General features: G+C 40.1%; 1 protein-coding gene across 2 annotated transcripts in view; it reads left to right on the top strand.

Annotated features, from left to right (window-relative positions):
- Positions 1–24,505, top strand: part of CEP192 (centrosomal protein 192) — a 127,769-nt gene extending 103,264 nt beyond the window's left edge. Inside the window, exons 36-46 of one of the 2 annotated variants that reach the window (XM_043559424.1) lie at positions 3,304–3,482; positions 4,089–4,212; positions 5,976–6,081; positions 6,515–6,722; positions 9,392–9,471; positions 10,419–10,514; positions 15,103–15,222; positions 15,649–15,770; positions 18,367–18,493; positions 18,949–19,007; positions 24,058–24,505. In XM_043559424.1, the coding sequence (XP_043415359.1) occupies positions 3,304–3,482; positions 4,089–4,212; positions 5,976–6,081; positions 6,515–6,722; positions 9,392–9,471; positions 10,419–10,514; positions 15,103–15,222; positions 15,649–15,770; positions 18,367–18,493; positions 18,949–19,007; positions 24,058–24,199 (1,363 nt within the window). In that variant the 3' untranslated portion in view covers positions 24,200–24,505. Of the gene's footprint in view, positions 1–3,303; positions 3,483–4,088; positions 4,213–5,975; positions 6,082–6,514; positions 6,723–9,391; positions 9,472–10,418; positions 10,515–15,102; positions 15,223–15,648; positions 15,771–18,363; positions 18,494–18,948; positions 19,008–24,057 lie in introns of both variants that reach the window. The other variant, XM_043559423.1, reaches the window with a different exon arrangement.
- The last annotated feature ends 1,029 nt before the right edge of the window (positions 24,506–25,534 follow it).

The raw sequence follows: 25,534 nt of genomic DNA, 5'->3' as shown, positions 1-25,534 counted from the left end.
CAGTCGGTTAAGCGTCCGACTTCAGCCAGGTCACGATCTCACAGTCCGTGAGTTCAAGCCCCGCGTCAGGCTCTGGGCTGATGGCTCAGAGCCTGGAGCCTGTTTCCGATTCTGTGTCTCCCTCTCTGTCTGCCCCTCCCCCGTTCATGCGCTGTCTCTCTCTGTCCCAAAAATAAATAAACGTTGAAAAAAAAAAATTAAAAAAAAAAATCCTATTCATTTGAGATGTACATCATAGTGATTTGATTTTTTTATACATTGTGAAATGAAATGATCCCACAATAAGTCTAGTTATCATCTGTCACCAAACTTATAATATTATTGACTATATTTCCTATGCAATATATTCCATCCCCATAATTTATTTTATAAGTGAAAGTTTGTACCTCTTAATCTCCTTCACCTATTTCACTCACCCCAACCCCTCTCCCTGCCTCCTGTAACCAACAGTTTGTTTCCTGTGTCTAAGAGTCTGGTTTTTTTGGTCTGTTCATTCATTTTGTTTTTTAGATTCTACATATAGGTGAAGTCATTTAGTATTTGTTTTTCTCTGACTTATTTCACTTAGCATAATACCCTCTAGGTTCATGTTGTCACAAGTGGTTAGATTTCATTCTTTTTTAATGACTAATATTCCACTGGGTATATAAACCACATCTTTATCCATTCATCTGTCATGGACACAGGTTGCTTCTGTATCTTGGCTGTTTTAAATAATGATGCACTGAACATAAGGGTGCATATGTCTCTTCCAGTTGGATTTTCATTTTCTTTGGATGAATATTCAGAGTAGAATTGCTAGATCATATGGTAGCTTTATTTTTAATTTTTTGAGGAACCTCCATACTATTTTCCATTAGGGGCCACACCAGTTTACATTCCCACCAGGAGTGCACATGGGATTCCTTTGCTCTCCATCTTCACTAACATTTATTTGTTGTCTTTGATAATAGTCGGTTTGACAGGTGTGAGGTGATTTCTCATTATGGTTTTGGTTTACATTTCCCTGATGCTTAGTGATGTTGAGCATCTTTTCATGTGCCTGTTGGTCATCTGTATGTCTTCTTTCGGAAAATGTCTATTCAGGTCCTCTGCCCATTTTTTTGATCAGGCTAGTTATTTTTTTTTTTTTTTTTTTTTTTTATAAAATTTTTTTTTTTCAACGTTTTTTATTTACTTTTGGGACAGAGAGAGACAGAGCATGAACGGGGGAGGGGCAGAGAGAGAGGGAGACACAGAATCGGAAACAGGCTCCAGGCTCTGAGCCGTCAGCCCAGAGCCCGACTCGGGGCTCGAACTCACGGACCGCGAGATCGTGACCTGGCTGAAGTCGGTCGCTTAACCGGCTGCGCCACCCAGGCGCCCCCTAGTTATTTTTTTGATACTGAGTTGTATAAGTTCTTTATGTGATTTGGATTGTAACCTCTTATCAGATAAATGATTTGCAAGTATCCTCTCCCTTTCAGTAGGTTGCCTTTTCATTTTGTTTTGATGACTTCCTGTTCAAAAAGCTAGTATCTATCCTTCTCAAATTATTCCAGAAAGCTGAAGAGGAAGGAAGTCTTCTAAACTCTCTTAATGTGACCAGCATTACCCTGATAATGAAACTAGGCAAAAACATCACAGAAAAAGAAAATTACAGGTCATTTTCCTTGATGAATACAGATGTAAAAATCCTCAACAAAATATTAGCAAACTGAATTCAACAATATATTAAAAGGGTCCCTATACTTTTAATGATAATTTTTTCTAAAATATGTAATCAAATAATTAAAGATAGTAGTTCACATTAAAAATTATTTTGAAATTCACTTAAATTGTGAGAAACAGGTTCTTAGGAAACTAAAAAGCCAAGGATCAGCTTTATAATTTTTAAAAAATTGTTTCTGACTTATTGGCTGGTGCCTCCATTATTTCTCTGGGCAGTCGAGGTCTGATTTCAAAAGGAGCAGGTGAGAGGGCAATGGGTAAGAGGTGAGGAGAGGATTCCCTCTGTCTGCTGAGTGTCTGCTTAAAATAAAGATGTAGCTCTGCTGTATGGTAGAAGAATTTGGGCACTGCCCCGTTGAACTTCAGGTAAATCATATGCTACTGTGATTACAAAATTTATTCAAGTTACAATTTTTTGTAATCTAAGGCTTATTAGAAAACACTTTTAACACTTAAAAATCTTAAGCCTCATCAGCATTTCTCACCATAGTATTTTGCCTGGAAGACTATGTTTGGTGTTAGCATCATGAAACCAGTTATCACTGTACAGTTATAGATACATTAAGAGTTTTGTTGTTTTGGGGGGCGCCTGGGTGGCTCAGTTGGTTGAGCATTCGACTTCAGCTCAGGTCATGATCTCGCAGTTCGTGGATTTGAGCTCCGCGCTGGACTCTGTGCTGACAGCTCAGAGCCTGAAGTCTGCTTTGGATTCTGTGTCTTCCTGTCTCTCTGCCCCTACCCTGCTCACATTCTCTCTCTCTCTCTCTCTCTCTCTCTCTCTCTCTCTCTCTCTCAAAAATAAACATTAAAAAAAAATTTGATTTTAATGAAAAAAGTTTTATTGTTTTTAAAAAATTCTTAATATTGGGTAGTTTTCTGGTAAACCTTTTAAGAGACTTCAGATGGCATGCTGAGGTCAAGACAGTAAAGAAATCATTGAGTATTCTAATTAAAGATAAGTATAATAATATTAGACCTATACTGTATTTTTTAAACATTAAGAATACACAGTGAAGAATTTTTATTCCATGAAATATACACAATATATTACATAATGCACCTTTAGTTTTATCTAAATGTTTTTACTTAAAAAAAAATTTTTTTAACATTTAATCATTTTTGAGAGACAGTGTGAGCAGGAGAGGAGCAGAGAGAGAGGGAAACACAGAATCCAAAGCAGGCTCCAGCCTCTGAGCTGTCAGCACAGAACCTGACATGGGGCTTGAATTCACAGACTGCAAGGTCATGACCTGACCTGAAGTCAGACACTTAACTGATTGAACCACCCAGGCACCTCTAAATGTTTTTAGACTTAGGAAGAATTCATATAAAAAGGTGACACAGTCTGGCTTTTTTTCTTTTTTTTTTTTAAAGCAGAACATTATTAGATTTTTTTTTTTTGAGAACATTATTATATTTCAATACACAAATTCTATTCAACCAAAAAGTAAAACATCACAGTAAAAATGTTGGTGAGAAAACATGGTATTTCATTTGCAGTGCATGGCAAATGGTTAACATTCTTAGTCATAAGCTTTTATTCATATTTTATTTTTTTTCTCTCCCCCTCTCTGTTTCTTTCTCTCTCTGTAGTGAATCTGACAGTTCTGGGAAACATGGTGGCAATGTTTCTTTGGATGTTTTGCCAGTTAAAGGTCCTCAAGGTTCTCCACTTCTTTCAGAAGCTGTTCGCCCACCTCAAGATAAATCATTCTCGAAGGAAATGTGGGCTGTCCAGCCTGAACACTTGATTTTGATAGCTCCTTCTCCTTGTGAGTATATCAACAACAACACAACAGCAGTGAGCTCTGGAAACCAGGCCTATACTCATTCTGAGTCTGTGGCTCATCTAGTAATGTTCATGGACTGTATGCAAAGGTGACCAGTGGCTTACACAGGTCCTCTTCTACGTAGGTCTCTTTGAGACCTACCTCATGCTCAACCAGCACATTGTCCGGCACAAGGCCATGGTCCTCATTCCAAGCTCCCAATTCCCCATATGGCAGGGCCACTCACCCATGGGCCCTTCATCCTACCACATCCCTTGCCCCAAGGTACTTGGCCTATTTTACTAAGTCTTAACATCGACATAGTTGGTTCAGAGTAGGAAAAAATATGGTACCAATGTATGTGCCCAAGACAAGACCAGGGGGTAACAATTTCCAGATGTCCTTTTTTCTTTGTTCAGGGTGTTGAACTTTGTTCAGTATCTTTATAGTTTCCAAGAGTAAACAAATGGTCTTCTTTTACCAGGGATTTGAAATTCCTGTAAAGCAAAAGATGGTAGACTAATGTATTTAGGATTCATTTTTACTATTTATTAATTTTTTTTCACTAATGCTAAATGTAAGTTATATCTTACTTATCTGATATAATAGGTGACCTGGCAAAAACTGCATGTTTCCAGATTTTAAATAATTCCATTAGGTTACTGAAATTTGAGTTGTACTGGCCAGCACATTGCCTTACAGTAACACCACAACATGGATTTATCCCACCAGAGTAAGTATGACTTCCTTTTCCTCCAGATTTTATTCAGGTATTAACATGGTGACTTTTTAAGGATCAAATAATACGCCATTTTAACTTATTCATTAGAATTTTGCCATATGCTCCCCGTACTGAGCTCCATTTGGTTTTGTGGGACCACAGTGAACTTCAGGATTCATGCTCTTTAGCAGAATAGAGACCATGTCCACAGCCAGTTATGGTGTACATAGCCTAAAAGGGTCAAGAGGTATGAGTGAGGTGGGAAGGATTTCCTGGAGTGGAAAACATCAGAATGTGTAGATGTGTTACTCTGCCTACCAAATTACAAAGCAAGGGATGCAGTTGGGCATACGATGAGAGGTGGTAGTCCCTAAAGCCCAGAGGGTTCTATCCTTGGTTATCTTAGGTCTGGCTCAATTTATTCTGCTTGTTTTGTCTAAAGGACATTTTATAGACAAAGCTTCCTGATGTTTAATATGTCTGAGCCATAACCTAGCTTGCAGTTTTGCACAAAGACTAGTCTAAGACAGAAGGAAGTATTTGGGACCAAATGCTGATGAACAGCTGTCCACTGTCTGCAGCTTAGTTACTGATAGGAGGTAAAGCTGCAGTTCTACAGCTTTTCAGGAACGTTGTCTGGGTCAGCACAGAACATTCACGTCTGAAAGTCACTACCTGTTTGGGGATAGCAACTTTGCAGAAGAGCAGCATGAATTTATTAACTTTTGCAAAGTGATGGAGTATGCATTTTAGGAGAGTTTAGTGACTAGTATTGAGGTATGGTTAGGCATACTCCAGAGAAATATTCCTAGGACCAAAGCAATCAATTAAACATTTACTGATTAATGGTTGGAAAGTTAGGGAAATGAATTGTTCATGAATCACTTTTTCTGTCACCCTGTGTATTTAGCCATTGGGAATGGGAAATAATCTTGCTCTGCCATTTTTGATATGTATGCCAACGTATCCTTTGTAACTGGTCATTTCTTCTAAGTCACAAATCTGATTACATTGTCCACATTTAAAAGTCTTCTTTGACATTCCATAGCTCTTGAAGAGAACAGTGAGCACAAAATTTTAGCAACTGGGTAAATAGCAATATTGTTGGGGCACCTAGGTGGCTCAGTCGGTTAAGTGTCCGACTTCGGCTCAGGTCATAATCTCACGGTTCCTGGGTTCAAGCCCCGCATCAGGCCCTGTGCTGACAGCTCAGAGCCTGGAGCCTGCTAAGGATTCTGTGTCTCCCTCTCTCTCTGCCCCCTGCCTCCACTCATGTTCTGTCTCTCTCTCTTTCTTAAAAATAAATAAAACATTTTTTAAAAATTTAAAAAAAAAACAATATTTCATTTATTTCCCATCCCCCCTTTTTCTTCCAGCTTCTTTCCCAGTTATTTAATTCCCTTTATACTGTGACTGTATCATTCTTTATTATGATAAGTTTTATGATAAAGTGCCTCAGAGCTTCTGTATTTTAGTCTTTTGCTCCAGAAGTTTTAATTTTGAATTGCTTTTTAAATGGTATTTCTATGGCCCCGGTCTCTTTTCACATGAGTTTTCCCCTTCGGTTCATAGGTTTATGTCACTCAACTTTTTGTGAGCCACGAGGTGGGGCTGATATAAAATCACATGTGGATGGGATCTCACCTCTTCTCAGCTCCTTCTTGAGCAACACGGAAAGAGTTGGTCATTGATGGAACAGTATTGATAACTCTGTGGTTATTGCTATTAAAGTATAGGATGTTCTTGCTTTTCATTATTAAATTCTTTCTTTTTAGGAGTAAGCTACAAATTCTTGTGAGTCCTAATTCCTCCTTATCCACAAAACAGTCAATGTTCCCGTGGAGTGGTTTGATTTATATACACTGTGACAATGGACAGAAGGTACTTTTAGTGTTTTTTAAGCAAATTTTTCCTGTTTTGCAGCTTAAGTGTCAGGAGGCTTATTAGCTCTAACATCTCAGAAATGAAATGAAGGGGGCTATTCTTTCAGCTGAACTAGACTTATTCAGACAGAGCACTTAGCACATAGTTTTTCCATTAGCGATCTGAACAGTTCTCCTGAGTGGGGGCAGGAATGGAGAGTGGGGCCTAGAAACCATTACTAATTTGCAAAATCTACTTTGAAAAAGAAGGGAGTTGGGGAAGAGAGGGAGGAGTCAAAGATTCACTTCGAGATCTGAATAAACTTTCTCATCCATCAGTGTTTTCCATTTGTTTGGCATTACTTTTCTCCACCGTGATTTAAAAATAGGAATTGTTTCTTTAAAATGATAGCTCCATTTGTGTCTTATCTCCTTTATTTGGCTCATTTCAGAAAATTGTGAAAGTTCAAATTCAAGAAGACTTGACCCAAAAAGAACTCCTCACTCGTTTGGCTTCTAGCCCATTTGGAATCCTTTCCCCAGGAACTGAGCCTTCAGTTTGTCATCTGGTAAAACCAATGACAAAACCACCTTCCACAAAAGTTGAGATAAGAAACAAGACTGTTACTTTTCCTGCAACAGAACCTGGTGAAACTTCAGGTGTGGTTCACAAGTTATGTAATTCAAATGGTCACTGATCTGTTGAGTCTAACACTGTTCTTAGTGAGCCATATTGTAATGACAGGGATAAAATTGTCCTCTATTTCAGGAGAGAGGTGGTCACTGGTAGTCATTTCAATGATGGGCAGGATTTGGGGGAGCTTTAAAATCCTAAAATGTTAAATCTAGGTGTTTAAGAACTATTTATATTCTGGGAGTCTCAGATTCTACCTGGTCAGAACCATCCCTTCTCAGTTCTCACTAGGTCTTTTACTAGACTGCTAATAAGCAGCTGAAGAAGAGAGGAAAGTGGGTAAAACCTGGTTCTGTCACTCACTAATGTGACTTTGAGGCGCTACAGAGGTTAAATAGACTCAGTTTCCCCATATGTAAAATGACCATCATAATTGACTCCTCTCACAGAGGGCTTTGAGGAGTAAATGAAATAATATATGTAAAGCACTTGGCACAATGTTTGTCACCTAGTGGACACTTAGTACTGCTAATATTCTTCAAATGTCCTGAGAACACTGCTTTTGCTCTCCCCTCTCCCCTGCCCATGATGGCTCAGACTCAGTGAATGGGATTACATGTGGGACCTGTTGGAAAGGGTTTGGACCTTCTGTCACATGACCCTCCACTCCTTGCCTCTCTTACTGGCTTTGTTTCCTACTCATGCTCAGATTCTACTGTCCATCAAGACTGTCCCCCTCCGACCATCACCCATTGCTTTGCCCGTCTTCCCCACCCGTGTCCTCTGGGAGTTCCAGCAGCTCTGTGGCTTCATTCAGATGTTCAGGCCACTGGCCCTGCTACCTTCTTACTCTCCACCACCCCAGCCTTGTCCGCTTCTGCTTGAATTCTGTGGTCTGTCACTGCAGTTACTGCCTTAGGAATGTTTTTAACTGCCGTGTGTCCCTCCTTCTGCATTCCTGTCTGGCAAGATCCCAACCCTTGTTAGAGCCAGACTTTTCCCAGCCCTATGTCTCTACTGTACTAGGCAGCACTTCTGGAGAAACCTGGGGCTGTGTCCACGGATTCATGGTCTCAGCTCTCAGATGCTCCTCAGTACCAGGCTTTCCTACCAGCCCTCCTTGGTGTGTGTCCTTTCCCATTTCTGGCCATCGTTTGACAGTTTCATCTCTTCTCAGCATCCATCTGCTGCTCCTGCTCTCACTCTTCCTAGCTCTTGAGTTTGCCTCACTCTTCACTGCCAATATAAAAGCCATTAGACTAAATGCAAGACTTCTGCTTCCATCCCAGATAAACTCTTCTGCTTGGAAGCTAGGCTCTTCTCAAGGCCTTACTCCACCTCTTCTTTCTCCTGTGTCATCAGTTTCTCCCTTTGTTGATGCCTTTCTGTTGGCACACAGGGCACCCTGCCGTCACATGTTTAAGGAATACCTTCCTTGGCCTCGTCTCCTTGCTGCTCTCCCTGCTTCCTCGGCATCCCTCCCTCATGGTGGGATTGTGCTCTCTGCCTTTCTTTTCTTAGTCTGTAGCAGAGCTGGTGCTGCCATCTTGCCCTGACCCCACTGCTATAGAGGTCACTGAAAAGGGAGCATCTCTGCTATGGGTCTTTTTTTTCAATTAGCAGTAATTGCATTTCTGATAAACTTCATTGGCTATGATACTGCCACTGTGCAAAGCTTATGGGTCTTTGTTAATTTGACCTCTCGACACTGGCGACCACTCCTTCCTTCTTGGACTACATACTTCTTGTGCCTCTCCTGGTTTTCCCTGCCTCACTTGCTCCTTCTCAGGTTCCACTGAGGGCTCTTCTTCCTGGGCCTGCCTATGTCCCCTTCTTTCTCTCTGCTCTCCCTGCACCCCGCTCAGCTTCTATGGGTGGGCATCTCACAAACAGAACTCTTAATTTACCCATGAAACCAGCTTCTCCAGCCTTAACCTGTGTCAGTGAGTGGCACCACTGTCTGCCCATTAAGCCAATTCCCTGGAAGTTGATTGCTTTTCCTCTCTCTCTCTCTCCTCATCCAGTCCACTAGCAGGTCCTTTGCAGTCTGTCTTCAGAATGGATCCCCTGTCTGCCCACTGCTTTTCCTCCCACTGCCGTGACTCAGGCCTGATACAGACCACCCCGTGCATCCTCTCTCAACTGCTGCTGTGGCGCCTTACCAGAACTCCTCATCTACTCTGACTCCCTAGCGGTCTCTCTTTCCCACAGCAGCCAGTAATTCTTTACACATGTAAATCATCTTATTGCTCTCTTGCTTAAGCCCTTCATTATACTTTGATTAAAAACCAAAACAAGATAGGGGCACCTGGGTGGCTCAGTTGGTGAAGCATCTGGCTTCGGCTCAGGTCATGATCTCACAGCTCATGGGTTTGAGCCTTGCGTCAGGCTCTGTGCTAACAGCTCAGAGTCTGGAGCCTGCTTCGGATTCTGTGTCTCCTTCTCTCTCTGCCCCTCCCCTGCTCACGCTCTGTCTCTTTCAAAAATAAATAAACATTAAAAAAAAATAAGGTACTTGTAAATCTTGATTTTGTTAGAAAATACTATAAATTCCTGTTGGGTTCCTCTGGGGATCTAATGATTGTATTTTTCCCCCTATGATGAGGTAATTAGTCATTGTTACACATTGTCACAGTAATCTGCTTGTTTACTTACCTCTGCAAGAATTGAGTTGTGATATGTGTGTTCCTTGTAGAAAATTTTCTGGAACTTGAGAATCATGGTAACACAGAAGTAAAGTGGCATCTGTCATCTTTAGCTCCACCTTATGTCAAGGTCAGTAGTAATGGCCTTAAATATATTCATTTTAATGTTTAAACTTTATGCAGGGTGTTTTAAAACTGAGTTATGAGCATAGGTTGAGATTACTGTCTTTTTTAGTTCCACTAATTCACTTACTTGATTTTCTCTATAGATGTGGCTAATATATGCCCCATCTTTTTCACAAGGTGGTTTTGAGAGTCAAATTACAGAATGGATGTGAAAATCTGGGCTTGCTCATTTAATGAACTACCTTCTACAGTGCTGATTTTTATCTGAAATAACTATTTTGAAAAATATATAAAAGCGTTATTATGGAACATTGTGTGTATGCGCGTGCACATGTGCATTCATTTTTCTCTCCCTTGTTCTGAGTGCTGTTTTGTGTTTTCAGCGGGTAGGAGCTAGTGCAGGAGACAGAAGTGAATGTTCTGTGTCAGTGCGTGCTAGCTACTGTATACTGCAAATAGTCTCTGCCAGTAGGTTCTGTCTGAATTAAGCATATTGTCATGTGTGTTGTTTACAACACTGTGGCCTTTTTGCCATGTGTTTTGTGTGACAGAAGCAGTTTTGAGCCACAATACCCACAACATACGTGCAAAAGATAGTGCTGGACCTACTGAAAAGAAATAAACAACTAGTTTTGCATAGGTTATTAAAATGCACATTCAACAGGGTCTTCAGGGTTTTCGAGGAGAAGGCAAATCCTTTGATATTATGAGCGTCATCCTAAAGATGACTGTAGCCAGGAAGGAATGGTTGCTGATGGAGGGAGGAGAGGCAGCATGAGGTCTTGTGTGAGCTGAGTTTAGTAGCACTCCTGCTTCTAGGCAGGCTTTGAGCTCTCCTGTGCCCTACAAAACCGGTTTGTGTGTCCTTGGTAACCATAAAGATAACGGTCTCACTCTGAATTGATGAACTGACTTTTATATTTTTTCATTTGATTGCTTAAATGATTGTAGGGAGTCAATGACAGTGGAGATGTCTTTAGAGCTACCTATGCAGCATTCAGATGTTCTCCTATTTCTGGTATACTGGAAAGCCATGGAATTCAAAAGGTGAGTGTTGACATTTTTTTTTTTTTTTTTTTTTTTTACAGCTTTTGGTAAGAACCTGGTGTTGTTTGACCAGGAGTGCTTTTGTTTCCACCCAGAGTAGTTGCTTCATCTAGACTAGCGCTGCTAACAGCCAGGTTGCCATAGGAGAAGAGGTCTGCCTCAGTACAAGTCAGTCGAGTGCTTCCTGCAGCAGAGGTCTTGCTTTCTACATAGCTAAACAAAATGCCATACTTAGTGGTAGGATTGATTTACGGTTTGGTATAAGCACTTCATGTACCTGCAGGCTGCCAGTACTTAGAACACACTTCGAGTAGCTCTAATCTAGGCAATAGTTTTTTCCACTAGCCCTATGAGAAACATCTGCCACTACTTAAAAACAAGTCAGTGTTCATATCATAGTCAACAATATATCTTCATGGGTAAATGGTGATGGATCGTTTTAGTACCAAGACCCTCTTTTTATTTTTTTAATGTTTGTGTATTTATTTTTTAGAGAGAGCACAAGCAGGTGAGGGGCAGAGAGAATGGGAGAGAGGGAATCCCAAGCAGGCTCTGTGCTGTCAACACACATGGGGCTCAATCCCACAAACCATGAAAGCATGACCTGAGCCATAATCAAGAGTCAGACGCTCAACTGACTGAGCCACCCAGGCTCCCCATAGTATCATGACCCTCTTAAGTTCTTTTTTTTTTTTCTAAACTTTATTTATTTTTTAGAGAGAGACAGAGCGCGAGCAGGGGAGGAACAGAGAGAGAAGGAGACCAGAATCCAAAGCAGGCTTCAGACTCTGAGCTGTCAGCACAGAGCCTGACGTGGGGCTTGAAACCATGAATTGCAAGATCATGACCTGAGCTGAAGTCAGACGCTCAACCAACTGAGCCACCCAGGTGCCCTCATGACCCTCTTAAGCTCTAATTTGTTTGTAGACCTGACATAGTTTCTTCAGATATCTTAGTGACGCTAGTCATTCACTTGGCCTCAGTAATACATTTTTTCATGTCAAGAGCTGAAACTCAGTTAAACTGTACCATTTATATGACATTGGTCCATTTATTCAGGGATTTAGACTTGTAATCAGTTCTATGCTACAGTTGTAAACTCATTACTGACTATAAAAGAATCTTTGAGCAATGATCATCACAAACTGTGTACTTTAGTAGGTCTGTATAACAGGCTTCTAGAGCCTGGCTTTTTGGGAAGGATCTGCTATTCTACAAGCATAGTTTATTTTACTTCCCAGCCCACGATAGAGGCAAAGCAGCATAATAGGGTACAGACACATTGTTCAACAAAAGTTTAACATTTGGGGCAAAGGTGGTGGGAGGAGGGTTGGAAAGAAAAAAAAAAAGCCAGCAGGAAAGGCATCCCATGTTCATGGATCAGAAGATCTAACATTACTAAAATTGCAGTACTTCCTAAATTGATCTATAGATTCATTATAATCCAAATTGAAAATCCCAGTTGGTGTTTGGTTTTTTTGTTTGTTTTTTAAAGAAATTGACATGCTGATCCTAAAATTCATATAGACATGCAAGGGAACCAGCATAACCAAAACAATCTTTTTTTTTTTTTTAATATAATTTATTGTCAAATTGACTTCCATACAACACCCAGAACAAAGTTGGAGGATTCACACTTTCTACTTTCAAAACCTACAGTAATCAAAACTGTATTGTTGACATAAGGGTAGACATTTAGAATATGTGGAATAGACTTGAGAGTCCCCAAATATACCCTAATATTTATAGTCAGTTGATTTTTTTCAATAAGGGTACTGAGACAATTCAATAGGGAAAGAGTATTTTCAACAAATGGTGCCCAGACAACAGATACCCACATGCAAATTAAGTTTGACCCTTACTTCACACTGTATCCAGAAAGTAACTTGAAGTACACCATAGACCTAAATGTTAAGAGCTAAAACTATAAAATTCTTGGAAGATAACATAGTAAATATCCATGACCTTGAGTTAAGCCTTGGTTTTTTTAGATGTGACACCAATAAAGCACAAGTGATAAAAGAAAAAATAGATGAATTATCAAAATGTAAAACTTGAGTACATCAAAGGATACCATTAAGAAAGTGAAAAGGCAGGGCGCCTGGGTGGCTCAGTTGGTTGGGCAACCGACTTCGGCTCAGTTCTTGATCTCACAGTTTGTGAGTTCAAGCCCCGTGTCAGGCTCTGTGCTGACAGCTCAGAGCCTGGAGCCTGCTTCAGATTCTGTGTCTCCCCCTCTCTCTACCCCTCCCCTGCTCACGCTCTGTGTCTTTCTGTCTCTCAACAATAAGTAAACGTTTGAAAAAAATTTTTAAAAAGCAAAAAGGCATCCCAGATTATAGGAGAAAAATATTTAGAAGTCCTATGTTAACGAAGGGCTTGTATCCAAAATGTATACAACTAGATAATACAAAGACAAATTACCTGTTTAAAAAATGAGTACAAGAGGGGCACCTGGGTGGCTCAGTCGGTTGAGTGTCCGACTTCGGCTCAGGTCATGATCTCACAGTCTGTGAGTTCAAGCCCCACATCGGGCTCTGTGCTGATGGCTCAGAGCCTGGAGCCTGCTTCCGATTCTGTGTCTCCCTCTGTCTCTGCCCCTTCCCTGCTCATGCTCTGTCTCTCTCTGTCTCAAAAATAAATAAAAACATTAAAAAAAATTTTCTTTAAAAAAAATGAGTACAAGAACTGAATAGACATTTCTCCAAAAACAGATATGAAAGTGACCAGTAAATACATGAAAAAATATTTAGAATTACTGTTCATCAGGGAAATGCAAAAACAAAACCACAATGAGATATCACTTCATGCCCCAGGATGACTGATTTCAAAAACCAGACAGTAATAAGTGTTGGCAAAGATACAGAGAAATTAAGACCTTCGTACATTGCTGGTGGGAATGGAAAATGGTACAGCTGCAATGAAAAATAGTTTGACGGTTCCTCAGTAAAGTAAATGTAGACTTACCCTATGAGCCAGCAACTCCACTTCTGGACATATATCCCAAAACATTGAAAACCAGCATTCAAACAAAAATTTATACACAAATATTCACAGCCAAAAAGGATAGAGGGTGGCTCAGTCAGTTAAGCATCCAACTTCGACTCAAGTCATGAGTTCAAGCTGAGTTCTCACAGTCTATGAGTTCGAGCTCCGCGTCAGGCTCTGTGCTGACAGCTCAGAGCCTGGAGCCTGGTAAGGATTCTGTGTCTCCCTCTCTCTCTGCCCCTCCCTGCTCACACTCTGTCTCTCAAAAATAAACATTAAAAAAAAAATTAAAAATGAGAAAAAGGATAGAAATAACCCAAATGTCCATCAACTGATAGGTGGATAAACAAAATGTATGTCCATGCAATGAAATATTACTTGGCAATAAAAGGGAATGAAGCACTGATAATGTGCTACCACATGAACCTTGAAAAAACATGCTAAGTGAAACAGTCCAGACACAAAGGCCACATAGTATATGATTCAGTGCATGTGGAATGTGTAAAATAGGTAAAGCTGTAGAGACAGAAGGTAAATATGTCCTTGCTGGACATGGGAGTGAGAGAGGGGAGTGGGAAATGACTGCTGACGGTATGGGGATTCATTTTGGATTGTTGAAAATATTTTAAAATCAGATTGTGGTGGTGGGTGCCCAGTTCTGAAAATATACTAAAAACCCTGACCACACTTGAAGTGGGTGAACTGTATGGTATATGAATTCTGTCTCAATGAAGCTTTGAGAAAGGAAAAACAAGGATGCAGGACTAGATTGTCTCTTGGGAATTTCTCCTTTCACATAGTACCAGACATAGAAATGAAACCTCCATGAAGTCTTTGTTTTTTGCTTACCATACTGCCAGATCACATTTGTTAACTGAATTCCAGGTCTGGGTACTTAATTTATGTTAGGGGAGATCTTCTACATCTCCTGCCTAAGTAAGGCACATCATTCTGGGACCATTTAAGGAAATACTACCAAAAAGCACAACTATTGATGTGTATAATTAGTGATCCAAATTAGGGTCACTTAAGAGTTTTAATGTTAAGTTCAGATCCAAAGATACTGATTAGTGATTAACCTAACTAATAGTATTTTTAACACTAAATTCTTTGATAAAAGAAGCACTTAACACTGGTAAACTTTGTAAGATACTACTTTTAAATATTACAGCTTTCTCATCCTGAGCTTTTTATAGGTTGTACTCATACAGTTCATATGTATAACTTTGAAATGTGTGGTCAGGGTAACTGGTTCTGGGCATTAGGCCTTTACTGCATGGCCAGCAGAGGGTTCCATAAGCATTGTAATGAAAGACTGGATTGTGTTTCTGGGATGACCTTCCTCATTTAGGTCTTGTACAATACAGCTCTAGAATTTTTTGATAATGTAAATAACATTTACATTTTGAGGAATATGTTACATAGAAATCTAAAGAAAAATGTATTTTGGATGTGGTATATAGTAACAAGACCACCAAAAGTAGAATTGTTCAAATTCTTTTTCAGTTAGCAGCAAAACTAGCCAGTGCAAAACCGTATACCAATTACAGGTACATGAGATTTGGGTCTAAATTTCTTCCCTGGATGTGTTGTTTTGTAGGTCTCCATCATGTTTTTGCCCAGAGATAGAGGAGATTATGCTCAGTTTTGGGATGTTGAGTGTCACCCCCTTAAAGAGCCTCACATGAAACATACCTTGAGATTTCAACTCTCTGGACAAGTGAGTGTTACACTGAATTTAAGTAAATTTTTATGTGTATATATTAAAAACATTAAGTGAAACTGACATGGAAAACTGTCCTGAAAGTGCAGACTATTTTCCTGGTATTCTAATTTCATTAATTCTGTTGTCTGGCCCTGTAATCTTAATTTTCTCATTTGCCTTGATTGATTGGCATGTTTGAAGTCTGGGTTTGGGTCTATGAAATCTATGTTTGACTTGATTAAGAGCGTGTGTGTGTGTGTATATGTAAAAGAAACTGAACAGTATAAGGTATAGTGTTTGCAATTTAGGGAATTTAAAAATCTTAAGTTTTCTTTGAAAAATTAAGAAGGAAATAGTAGAATTCAAATGGGTAAATTTCCAGATATTTTCCTAGTATTGATTTCTCATCCCCCACCCTGTGATTTTTTTTTTTTTACACAGAGTGTCAAAACAGAAAATGAGCCTGAAAATTCAGAAATTTCCACAAACTCTCTCATTAAACTAGATAATTTAGTTAAACCCCGGAGACCAGCTGTATCAGAGGCTTCTGCTCTCGTACCTGGGTATGTTGTTTTTGTCATTCTTATGACATATTTTCCAGTACTTTACTGAGATATAATTATATACAGTAAAATGCTCAGTGACCTTACCTATGAGTTTCCATGCATTGCTACCACTCCAGTGAAGACAGAGCATTTCTCTCACCCAGAAAGCTCTTACACATCCCTTTGCAGTCAGCCCTGCCCTCACCCCAATATTTGTTCTGTTCTCATCTTTTGGCATAGGTTGGTTTTGTTGAATTTCATACACATACACACCCCTTGAGTCTGGCTTCTTTCACCACACATAATTTTGGGGGATTCATTTGTGTTGTTGAGTATGTCTGTAGTTTGTCCCTTTTCATTATTGAGTATTGCTTTATGTGAACATATCACAATTTATTCATTTTCCTGATGACACTTGGGTAGCTTCTCATTTGGAGCCATTATAAAGGAAGGTGCTATGAACACTATTGTGTGTATTTTTGTGGAGATATTTTTTTAATTTCTTTTGGGTAAAAATACCTGAAAAGTAGAATTGCTGAGTCACATGGTAAGCATGTGTTTAACTTTATATTTTTTAATTTTTTAAATGTTTATTTTTTTATTTTTGAGAGAGAGAAAGAGAGTGTGAGCAGGGCAGGGGAGAGACAGGGGGAGAGAGAGAATACCAAGCAGGCTCTGTGCTGATAGCACAGAGCCTGACATGGGGCTCGAACATGTCTGAGCAGAAATCAGGAGCTGGCCACTTAACTGACTGAGCCACCCAGGCACACTGTTTAAAAGTATGTGTTTAACTTTAAAACAAACTGCCAAATTGTTTTCCTGAAGTGGCCATACCATTTTATGTTCCCAAAAACATTGTACAAAAGCCGATTCTTAAAAACTTTTTAAAATGTGTATTTTATACCAGTAGCTTGCACAGCTGTGATGAAAATATTTAAGTATTTTACCTAATACACATGTTTTTTACAATCCTTAAGTAACTAATATTTAGATCTTTGTTCTGGAGGAAGATGCTTATAAGAAAAATATATGTTGAATACCTACTAAATTTAATATAAATGTGGTCATTTATTTTCTAATAGGAGTAAATAATGTGTTTGTAAGAAATTAGGCTCCTTTAAAGAGTATGTGTTCTTACCACACTCTTTTGATGCTGTTTTACTCATCTGCTCATCTCGTAATTACTGAGCACACACCATGTGCCAGGTAGTGGAAGCAGAACTGCCCTCGTCCTTGCCTCCATGGACTTCACTTCCTGGAGGAGGAGGCAGCACATCAACAAATTATCTCACTAACAGGCTTGATTACAACTCGTGGAAAGGACTGGAAGGAAATAAATGGGAAACATGGGAAACATGGGAAACATGACACAGGGAGCTTGATGTGTGATACCTGGGAAGAGCTTCCCTGAAATGGGACCTTTAAGTTGAGGAGGATGAGTGGAAATGATGGAGGTAAAGAGCATAGGAAAAGTTCCCAGCATTGTGAGGACTGGCTTGTGGGGATCGTTGGCCCCCGAGGAACCAAAGGCAGCACATAGGCCTAGAGCCCAGAGGGAGGGAGAGTATGTGAGGGGAGGCCAGAGGGTGGATGGGCAGAGGCAGACCACACAGAGCCTTGCATGTCAGATGTTAATTTGGGGGTTTATTTGGGAAGCTGTTGGAAACCACTGAGTGACATGATCAGATTTCAGTATTTATAGAAAAATCCTCTGTCTGTGGTACAGGCTGATTAGGAGGAGGCCAGGGTAGATATGGTAAAACAAGTCTGAAGCTATTATTAAGCAGACCAGGATTAAAGTAGTGTCAAGGAAAATGATGAGAAATGAACAGATCTGAGAGGTATAGAGGAAGAAAATTTGAAGGACTCAGTGGATGGGTTGAGTAAGAGGGCTTGAGAGAGAAAGGGGGTCAAAGTTGGCTCTCAGAAAAACAAGTGGAGGGTCAGGTTTGAGGAGAAAGATCCCGGGTTTAGTCTGTATTTATGGTGACATATCATTGTGTGGTGATAGGCATGTTGCCCAGAGGCTCAGATCTGGGAGTCATGGGGTCAGGTCGATGGATCACTGAGATCGGATTGCCTAGGGAGACTGCAGGAAGAACAGTTAGGGATGTTGAGGGCTAGGCCACACGGGACAACAGCATTGGCAGTGAGGGAGTGGGCATGAGCCTGCTCAGACTGAGTATGGCATCTAGGTCACTGCCATCAAATGCTGCCAAGAGGCCAGAGCTTGTGTTCCACTCTCAGGGTAGTCTGTCCTGAAGAATGGGGATCATCCCGTGGACTGCACTGGGAGTGGTCCATCTGAAATGGACTAAGGTGAAAGGAACACCTGTGGATGCATTGAGTGGGAGCCGAGTGGGGAGCTAGAGCCCCAGCCCCCCTGAGGAGAAAGGGGTACTGTCCTGTCCCACTTTGTGGCTGATCCCACACCTTATTTGAGTGCTCTGGTGGGCATTTTCTCTTCACACAGACTAGTGAAGTTGCTGTTACAGAACTATTTTCTAACTGAGTTGTGAGAGAAAACACAAATCAACACTTTCAAGATTAATGTATATAGCCTAACTTACTGTGGAATTTAAATGGTTAACTTTTCAACATGTTTCCAAAGCAGGCAGCTTGACTTGACTCACCGTGGGGTTTATGCCCCAGAAGATGTATATCAGTTTCTGCCGACTAGGGTCGGGGAATCAAGGACGCTGAAAGTCAACTTGCGAAATAATTCTTTCATTACGCACTCTGTAAGTTGGAAATAGTACTGTGGGCTTTGGGAAAGTGGATATATTCAACTATTTTATAAATATTTTCCTAATAATTTAGAAGCTTGTTTTATAGATTATACCTAAGTTATAATAATGAGTTAATTTTTTAAATGACTCATACTGCATTTGGAAAGATACTCATGGGAAGAATTGAAAATATTTAGCATTTGTTTTCATATTTTCATTTTTAAAGTTTTCTCTCATTTTCTCTTTCTTCTGTACCATTATACGAACATATTTCTGGATAGCATTTACTCTAGTCAGAACTAGGATAAATTCATATTGAAATTCTTTGAAATTTGTTTTCATGTGCAATTACCTAATTTTGTGACTACACTTAAATTTACTAAATATCTTTAATTAAAGAAATGTTTTAAGTATGCTCAAATATCTAACTTGCATAATTTCATAAAGTGTTTCATATTAAATTCCAGCTGAAGTTTTTAAGTCCCAGAGAGCCTTTCTACGTCAAACATTCAAAATATTCTTTGAGGTGAGTTTATTATAAATCAAAATGTTCTCATCCTAGTGCAGGACTTTGTTTTCAGGACTAAAAAGAGCTGAGGAGCCTGCAGGGAAATCATTTCACGACCGCCCATAAGTGTGCTCTACTGTCTAGCAACCCAAACTTTGTGCAGTGGTTTGGACTTAGCATATGATTCCTGTTATCTGGTATTTTGCCAGCCACATAAATACATAGAAGCTTAATCATCTTGTGATTAACTTTAGAATAATTCCTGCTTTAAATGTTATTTTCACTGTGCTAAGAATCAAGGAGTTAAATTCTCAATAATTGGGACAAAAACCTTCCCAGATTAACTGGGGAAACTTTTATTATGATATTTTCTAGTTGTCATTCTTCAAATACCCTATATTGTTCTTAAATCCGGGCCTCATTTTCTTGTAATCGTTGCTACTTTTCATTTTCCATATGATATACATTTAGATTGATATCTCAAACCGGTTTAATAGTAGGGTTCTATTGGACTTAACACTGAAGAATAATTTTCTCTTCATCTTTGAATCTTTAAGCTACTTAATCATAAGGTATTTCATTTTAGCATTAGATGACTCCGAAAACATGTTGCATGAAAACTTGGACCACTGTGCCTAGGACTAGTCTAGGACTGCCTCTTCCTGAGGTACTAAGGCCAGCAGTGCCATACTCTGGAAAGTTGCACGTATCTCTAGATCCTGAAAAGATAAGACACTGGTGCGAGGGAGGCCCTTCTCTCGTCTCCTTCTCTTTCTTTTCCCTCCAAACCTGCTATTCCTGTACTTGAGGTTCTGGCACTCCCTTTGCCTCCCAGGGGACTGACTTAAGGGCACAAACTGCAAATTAAACAATGAATGTATCTAGAAAGTTATCATAGGCTTCATGTCTCTAAGCCTAGGTTTCCTGATTTGTGAAATACAGTGCTCTTGGCAACCTGGGCTCCTTAGGAGGCTGACGTAAGCCATCTGTGGGTGTCAGCACCTGGCCCTATGGGAGATGCTCAGCAGGTGGTGACATCGTCAGCAGTACTGACAATGCCCTAATTTCAGCCAGCCTACTGGGGCGGGGGGGGGGGGGGGGGGGCGGTCTGTGAAGACCAGCCCCACAGATTTTGATGGAACACCACAGATGCCTGCATGTCCATGCTTTTCCATTAACCCCTTCAACAGCCACATGGAGTAGAAAGACCTAACTTCATTTATTTGGTTTTTTTTTTTTTTAATGTTTATTTATTTTTGAGAGAGGGAGAGACAGACCAAACACAAGCAGGGGAGGGGCAGAGAGGGAGACACAGAATCTGAAGCAGGGTCCAGGCTCTGAGCTGTCATCACAGAGCCCAATGCGGGGCTCAAGCCCACAGACTGTGAGATCATGACCTGAGCAGAAGTCAGACCCTTAACCGACTGAGCCACCCAGGCACCCCAGAAAGGCCTAACTTTAAAAAACAAAAAACACTAACTGAACATTTTCCAGCTTCTCTACTCTTGAGTCCTTGACTCCCAGCAGCCTGTGGACCTCCAGTCAGTGAGCCTTTGCCCTACTGGTTTAAGACAGGTGGTGCTAGACTGTTACAGTAGATGGACGCTGCTAAATACATGAGTGAGAAGACCAAGTGAAGTACACCCCAGGTCACAGAAAAACTTCTCTCCTGACTCCTCCACAGGCTAAAATTTTACATAAAGTAAAGCAGAAAAGCTGGTTTCTTTATACTTAAGAATGACTTCTTTCAACTTTGCAGAAGCAAAAATTTGCTACAGTAGCTCACTTGAAAATTTTTACACAAAACTGAAATAATGGTGCTTCTTCTTGTAAGTGTTGAGTGCTTTTGTATTTATCCCAAATATTAGGCACTTTGACTTTGAACAGGGGCTCATGAAATACAAGTGCTGGGGGAGAGCAGTGATTAGCTTGCTTTGGCAGGTGGAACAATCTATTCTGAGAATCTGAAAAGCAGTTCCCAGCTTTCTTTTAGTGGCGTTTTTGTTCATTAGATGGTTCTTTGCTCTATGATACCATTAGCTCCACCCTTCCAGAGTAATAATGTGACTTTACTCATCTCTAGGGTACATGAGGTAATCAGTGCCTTACTACAAGTATGCACCTCCCCGGGGCAGTTGTGAGGCATGATGGGGCTGCTTTTACACATGAAAGTGCCCCGAGGCCTTTGGGATATGAACCGCAACATAAATAGGCCAGAAGAGCTTCACCCAGAGGTTCCGGGGGTTTTGTCTAGTGCAGAGGCGGGGAACATGGATGGGTGTTAGGGATATACCCCCCTTTTTTTATTATTTAAAAAAATTTTTTTATGTTTATTTATTTTTGAGACGGGGGGAGACAGAGCGTGAGTGGGGGTGGTGGGCAGAGAGAGAGGGAGACACAGAATCCAAAGCAGGCTCCAGGCTCCGAGCTGTCAGCACAGAGCCCAATGCGGGGCTTGAACCCACGAACCATGAGATATGACCTGAGCTGAAGTCAGACGCTTAACCGACTGAGCCACCCAGGCGCCCCAGGGATATACCCCCTTAAAGCAATAGATTATAAGGAAGGTAATAGGGAGAAGGAAACCCTGATTATCAGTTTTTCTGTAAAGGTCGTTTTGGGGGGTCTAGGTGACTATCTCTATCATATCTCCATAAAAAGAATTCATTCATGTTCGCACTTAGCCCTGAAAAGCATTCTTCTGTTAACCTATTGTTTTATTCTAGTTTAATCTCTGCTGTGACATTTTAGTGACATGTTTCCCCTCTCCTGTGCCCACGTCTGCATGCACCCAGCGTCCTGGCAGGCTCCTGCTGCTGACCTGCCAGACCCTGCTGTCTCATTCCAGAGGGCTTTCTCACAAAAGTCACAGCCAGGGACAGTGCTGTCATTGAGCTGTTGTTACTTCTCACCAGCACACACAGGAACCAAGCAGTTTGTTACTTTGTGATGGTGCCTTGGCTGTGCCAAGAGTATTCCTTTTAAATTAAAAGAAAGAAAAGAAAAATGATGGCTTATAGAATTTTCAGGTTCTGTAGATGGGGGCAGGCAGTGGAGGAGGCAGTTTGAATGCATGTTCACAGCTGCCGTGTCCCTCTCTTAAAGCATCTTTGCTCTTTGTGTGCCTGTGCCGTAACAGTAGCCCTTGCCTGGTACCTGGTAAGAGATTTTGAGCTAGACCTGTCCCCTGGGTTCAGCATACTTTACTGTTACCTTTAACGTTTAAAGTTGTGTGTGTGTGTGTGTGTGTGTGTGTGTGTGTGTAGAGATTAAAAGCAGTTTTTAATAATAGTACAAGGTACTATGGTAAATATATCCATGTTACTTGAAGTGTTCTAGAACTATGTTAAATTTTATAGTTCTTTCTAAATCGCGTTGAAGTTTATTCAGAGTATCTGTAAGTCTAAAACAGATGATATATGTTTATCATAATACATTTTTAAAACACTTTCTCAGTTGAATATAGAACAGTTCTGTGTTCTATATTAAAATTTGTTAATGATGGGATCTGTCAGATTTATTTCAGGATATTTTATTACTTTTAGCAATTCATAAGTTATAAAGCCTCTTAAGTTGGCAAATTGTACTACATTATTCTGGGTACTGAAATGCTAACATGAAAGAGAAAATGGTAGTTTGTCAGTGCCGGGCACTAGGTACTGTGTTTTTAAATTTGGACATGGGAAATTAGGGTATAATGCACTAGGGGAAAATAACCCAGACTTAAAAATTTGGTGTGTGTGTGTGTGTACGTATGCATGTATTTTTAAAATTCTGCATTATCAGTTATATCCAGGAAAAGGGCTTTGAAATACTAAAACTGTTTTCTAAATTTTTAGCCCACTGCAGTTATATACCCAAAAGTTAACACTGTACACAGGAAATGTGTTGGAAACAAAAGCATATATCAGTTCCGATTGCTGAACTTTAAGACATGTAGTTTGGAAATGAGACTCAGGGATGAACTACCTTCCCTCTGAGGGAAGTCTGAAAGCTATTAATTTTCACTCAAAACAAGACTGAAAGTCAGTGACATCACATAGGCTTTGATGAACTTTATGTAGTTTCATTCACCATGAGGATAAAGGTGTATTTTAAACTCTTGGGACCTGGTTTTGTGAACAGAAACCTCCCAACATAATACTTTTAAACACAGGGTACTCATTACCTGCCTCTATACAGCTGACCCTTGAACAGAGCAAGGATTAGGGGTGTCAACCCCCATGTGGTAGAAAATCTGTGTATAACTTTTGACTCCCCCCAAAACTAAATTTACAATAGCCCACTGTTGACCAGAAGCCTTACCAATAACATAGTCAATTAACATAACTTTTGTCTATTAAATGTATTATGTACTATATTCTTACAATAAAGTAAGCGAGAGAAAAGAAATTGTTATCAAGAAAATGATAGTACATCAAGCTCTGGCCTCTTGGCAGCATTTGATGGCAGTGACCTAGATGCCATACTCAGTCTGAGCAGGCTCATGCCCACTCCCTCACTGCCAATGCTGCTGTCCCGTGTGTACATCAGTTCAAACCCGTGTTGTTCAATGGTCAAACGTAATCTAAAAATAAATTTTCAGGACAGTTTTTTAATAAAAGTTCACACGAATGCTGGTGGAGCAGAACCTGCACAGCCCTCTTAATGACCAGCACGAGTGGCGTGGGTTCATACTCTCCCCAGTTGAGCGTGCTGCTGAAGGAGGGTCGGGGGTCCCCTGTTCCTCTGCCCTTTCTTGGGCAGATGGCTACCTGCCTGCGGACAGAACACTTTCACATGCAATAGAACAGACCTCTTGTTTCCCTTTTCCTATTTTTTTGGATGGCCAGGAATATATATGCAATACTATTTGAATCAGGTTTTAGATTTTCCCCTTCTCTGTGCCAGTTTCTTGTTAAATAATATCATTAAAGAAATGAGAACCAAATTTAAACCAAACATAACTCCGCTGAGTTCTTCCATCAAAATCCGACCGCACCCTGCCATGCACGGAGCTGGTTACAGTGGTGGGTGATGCACGTGCTGCTGTAGCACCAGGCCGACGACCTTTCCTTTCTCTTTCCAGAGCCCAGCATTATATCAACATGCCTGTGCAGTTCAGACCAAAGTCGGCAGGCAGATTTGAAGCTTTGCTGGTTATTCAAACAGATGAAGGCAAGAGTGTTGCTATTCGACTCATGGGTGAAGCTCTTGAAAAAATTAACTAGCTACATTTTATGCAAAGTAAACTACATAAGTTATATTTTGGTAACTTCATTTTATTTTTACACTGCAGTATTCTTTTGTATATATTTTTTAAGATTGTTTTGATAACTAGATTTTTGTTTGTTTTGAGAAGCTAATACTGAATGAAGACCTGACTAAAATATCATGTATGTAGCCCACAGTATTGTACTTAACTTTTTTATAGGGGACAAGAGAGTTCTATTTTTGCATTGATTATGATACTCTGAATAAATATGGTATGTATTTTAATGTGGTATAACCAGAAATAAACTTCCATTTCCATTGAACCTGTTTTTTTTATATCATGTAATACAGAAATCAGAATATTGCTTTATTCTAATTATTTTCAAGCTACTGGGTCTGTTTTGTGATTCCCCCCACTCCATTACACAGTTTCCTTTCCTCTAAGAAATTCCTTCTTTGGTCCTTCTTTCTGTTAGCTAATTGCCCAGATTAGAACAGAAGTGTACTTTTAAAGAAATTATTTTTCTCCAGAGTAGCAGAATTCATATTCTGTGCAAATACATTGGAGAGGTTGATGTATTTTAAGATAGCATTTATTGTAATTAAAGCCAGATGGGACAGCTGCTCCAGAACACCGCATAGAAGGTATGCTCCACAAGCAGGTGCCTGTGGGAAGGCAGTGAGTTGCTGAGGGGGCAGAACAGTCCTCCCCTTATGTCATCTTGAGCTGTGAGGTAGAAAAGGTGACACAGATACCTGGTTTTACCCAGGAGGAACATGATTATTAATTGCCTCTCAACCATTACTGTTAAGTCCCCGAGCCCTAGCTAATAGCCTTGGTCTTTGGAGCAACAAAATTCCAGATTGTGAGCAATTGTGTAATGGGTTAGGGTGATCACAGTTGGATATTACTGATGGAGTAGAAAGACTGTGGAATGTGTAAGAAGCTGCCTAGATGGCTTAAATCTACAGCAGTTTGGAAGCAGCGATGGTGAGCTGGAGACAGGAAAACATTTCTTCTTTTCTCTTCTACCTGATTTCTCTGGCTTAGAGATTTATAAAAACATTTTTCACAAGTTAAACAGTTGTTGCTGTTACTGATACTGTCCTACTCCAGTTTTAGAGTTCATACATCAAATGTCGGTGACTTCATGCTTGAACACGTATTTTTGACAACATTCAGCCTCAAAAATTTTGAAATGGTGGCACTGCTTTTTAAAAATATTTGCCCTGGTCTTTCAGTTCCTAAGAATTGTTACATTTCTGTGTAACCATCACTTTGCCTTTTACATTCTACTCAGGAGGTTAAAAAAAAAAAAAAAAAAAGGTTTAGGCAAACAAAAACTTTAAAA

Source organism: Prionailurus bengalensis, chromosome D3, assembly GCF_016509475.1.
Source record: "Prionailurus bengalensis isolate Pbe53 chromosome D3, Fcat_Pben_1.1_paternal_pri, whole genome shotgun sequence".
In the NCBI taxonomy this organism is placed as follows: domain Eukaryota; kingdom Metazoa; phylum Chordata; class Mammalia; order Carnivora; family Felidae; genus Prionailurus; species Prionailurus bengalensis.
The sequence above is the reverse complement of the archived record's forward strand: the minus strand, read 5'-3'. Positions and strand labels throughout refer to the sequence as shown.